The sequence below is a fragment of the Lolium perenne genome, chromosome 2 (genome assembly GCF_019359855.2).
Source record: "Lolium perenne isolate Kyuss_39 chromosome 2, Kyuss_2.0, whole genome shotgun sequence".
Taxonomy (NCBI): domain Eukaryota; kingdom Viridiplantae; phylum Streptophyta; class Magnoliopsida; order Poales; family Poaceae; genus Lolium; species Lolium perenne.
This window is the reverse complement of record NC_067245.2, coordinates 322,242,449-322,245,547: the sequence shown is the minus strand read 5'-3', so window position 1 is coordinate 322,245,547 and position 3,099 is coordinate 322,242,449. Positions and strand designations below refer to the sequence as shown.

The following is a 3,099-nucleotide window of genomic DNA, read 5'->3' as shown; positions in this document are numbered from 1 at the left end:
GCAAAAGGAGAGGGAAAAAGGAATTGCATGGCAATGGAGGGGCCTTTAACAGAAAAAAGAGTTATTACAGCAGCAGAACATGTCCTTTCTGCAATGTATACATGAGAAAATCCTTGTTTAGCTCTACAGATTTTTCTGCGAGCGTCTCATTCCCGGCACTACCGCTGTTTTGCCGAAGCGTTTGGAGGAGATTTCCCCAGAACATTCAAAGCCTTCATCCGGTGCAGCTCCTTACCTGCGACCTAGTGTTAGTGCATGACACACGATGCGATTTCTTGAAATGGATTCGGCAACAGCATTTCGTCACGGTAAATACATGCCAAAGTGGGCCACAACAAAGATGCTATTTAGATGGCCAATGCATGTCAAATAGATTTACACTGGATATCACTCGGGAATTCTAGCATCAAGATTGCAGTAAAGTGCACACTGCATATGTTTATTCAAGTTTGCAGCTTGTAAAAATCGTTAGTGCTGACTGCTCTATAATTTGTGGCGTTGAGATTGCAGGAAACTACACTGCACATATGCGACACAAAGTGAAGGCATTTTTTTCAGGCAGGGTGATTGCGCATCAGCTCAATGTTCAAATGATGGATCAAGTGGCTACCTAGTTGGAATGCAAGGACATTAGATACATATTACATCGTAGCTATGGAGTTTGTGAAAACCTTAGTTCTTGCTGCTGACACATTAATACTGTAATTTCAGTTGTGGTTATACTTTGTGCTTGGCATAGGCCCAAGGGCATGTACAGTAGTATATACAGTCAGCTGTCTGTAAGGTGTGCCATGTAGGATTTTTAGTCGGTTAGAGGTGAGAGAAGAAGCAGCCATTGGTAATCTTGCAGACGGTCGATTTCCACTTTTTTCGGTTGCTTAGCGACGCCTACCATCCCGTTGTACAGATGTTGTCTATAACGTGTGGCTCCAGAACAAATCTGGTCCTTTGATCGTGCCTTGTTTCTCTTCCGTTAGTGCTGATAAATAATTCTTTTAATTCGCGCAGTTATGAGTTTCAGGTTCTTGCAGACAACTCAAACGACAACCTATTGTACGAGGTCTGTAGTGGTGTCTAGAGCTGACATGTAAATATGCTACAGACTGTTGCCGTCTAAATGACTGTACATGCCCTAATGAGGTGTTTCAGAGTTGGTTAGGCAATAGAGTGAGCACACTGCACCTCATCGACAAAGCGTGAATGAGATACCGTGCATCAGATGCTACAGATAGGAACAAAGTTACCACCATATCAAGCTACTGAAATTTTGCAACATAAATATGCAACATGATAAAACAGTCAAAGAAAATCAAAATACGGCAAGTGGTGTATCACCTTCCTCAACTAGGAGGTGTATTGCCCTTTTCTCCAGCTCAATTGCATGCATGCTTCGACCAGTCGCTGAGAGCGGCCTAAGCACTGTAATTAGGAGAAGCAGGTCAATACTGTGAGGGAAAAAATACAATGTACAACAAATATACTCTGGTGCCACACAAGTGTCTTACTTCGCATGTAACCCTCCTGGGATGACCGATCGCAGTTCTCCAAGTATGTCTGCAATCGATTATATCTCTCGCTCCAGTACAGATTTTGGTTGTTCGAGCTATGGATATCACCTTGAACAGCACTACCAGGAGTAGCCGGTGGCTCATTAGCTGAAGCAACATTAGTTTCATTTTTCTTTGGTATGGATTCCACATTTGCTTTTTCAGGAGATTCAGATGGCACTAGCCCTACAGATTCGGCAACGGGAGATGCCATTTCAGATAACAATAAACCTCCAGAATCAGCAACAGAAGGTGTCGCTTGTGGCATTTTGACCTGATCATGAAGCACCTTTACCTCCTTTTTTATTCCAGATTCAGCAATAGTAGGTGCCACTTCTGGCTTATTGACCTGATCATGTTGCACCGTTTGCTGTTCCTCCTCTTCTATTTCAGATTCAAAACTAGGAGGTGCTACTTCTGGCTGATTGGCCTGATCATGTTGCACCTTTTGCCACCCATCCTTCTCTTTTATTCCAGATTCAGATATTAAAGGTGGCACTTCTGGTGCCACTTCTGGCTGATTGACATGATCATGTTGAACCTTTTGTCGTCCCTCCTCTTTTATTCCAGATTCAGCAATTAAAGGTGCCACTTCCGGATTATTGACCTGGTCATTTTGCACCGTTTGCTGTACCTCCAGCTCTTCTATTCCAGATTCAGCAGTAAGGGGCAGCATTTCTGGCTTACTGGCCTGATCCTGTTGCACCCGCCGTTCTTCATGCTCTCGCGTTCTCTCACTTCCATTATCCTTCAGCTCTTGAGAAGAGTCCATTTTACTATGTTCAGTTTCCATATTTTGCTGTTCCTTCTGCTCTTTTGTTTTCTCTATTCCTTCACCCTTCAACTCTTGAGAAGAGTTACATTTACTATGTTCACTTTCCATATTTTTCTGGTCCTCCTGCTTTTTTGTTTTGTCTCTTCCATTACCCTTCAACTCCTGAGAGGAGCTAACTTTACTATGTTCAGACTCCACTTTTCGCCTTACATAAACATTATGATAAACAGGGCTTGAAGGAGCATCAGTATGCAGCCGTTTTGTGCCCACAACCTTTACTGAATCTTCAGCGTGACTTTTATCCTTTGGCAGCAGAGAACTGCCTTGAGACATATTTATGACGTTTTTACCTTTGTTTAGCAGCTCAGGTGATGATGCTATCACTGAGAATGCTAATTGCTTGTCACTAGATGGCATAGCTCCTCCAAGAATTTTCTACATTATAATCATCAATCTTGATAGAACCTGCATGCAATACATGAATTATTTCCATCAGTAAGATGAACATGGACCACAAAAGATAATTAGCAAAAGAAACAACTGTTTCGAACCTAAGGGCTTTATTAATTTAAAGTCGGGCACTTAGTGCCTTTTATCTAAAAAACAACAACAACTGTTCCGAAAATGGCAGGAAAAGAATAACACTTCAATGTTGTTGTTCAGTGATGTAGCATCTGTGGTTCGGAGTTCAGACCTTTGTCTCTAGTTTATTGCAGCTTTATCAAATCGAAACAGGCATTTCGGCTGGAGCTTCACGTTCAAAAAGAAAGTGAGAAA

General features: G+C 42.2%; 1 protein-coding gene across 1 annotated transcript; it reads right to left on the bottom strand.

Moving 5' to 3' along the window:
* LOC127337088 (uncharacterized) lies at positions 1–2,783 on the bottom strand. The gene is made up of 3 exons (XM_051363966.2): positions 1,506–2,783; positions 1,336–1,419; positions 1–235 (listed from the first exon to the last, which is right to left on the bottom strand). Exons 1-3 carry the CDS (start codon positions 2,737–2,739, stop codon positions 159–161), a joined length of 1,395 nt encoding a protein of 464 aa, XP_051219926.1. The 5' UTR covers positions 2,740–2,783; the 3' UTR covers positions 1–158.
* Between the last annotated feature and the right edge of the window lie 316 nt (positions 2,784–3,099).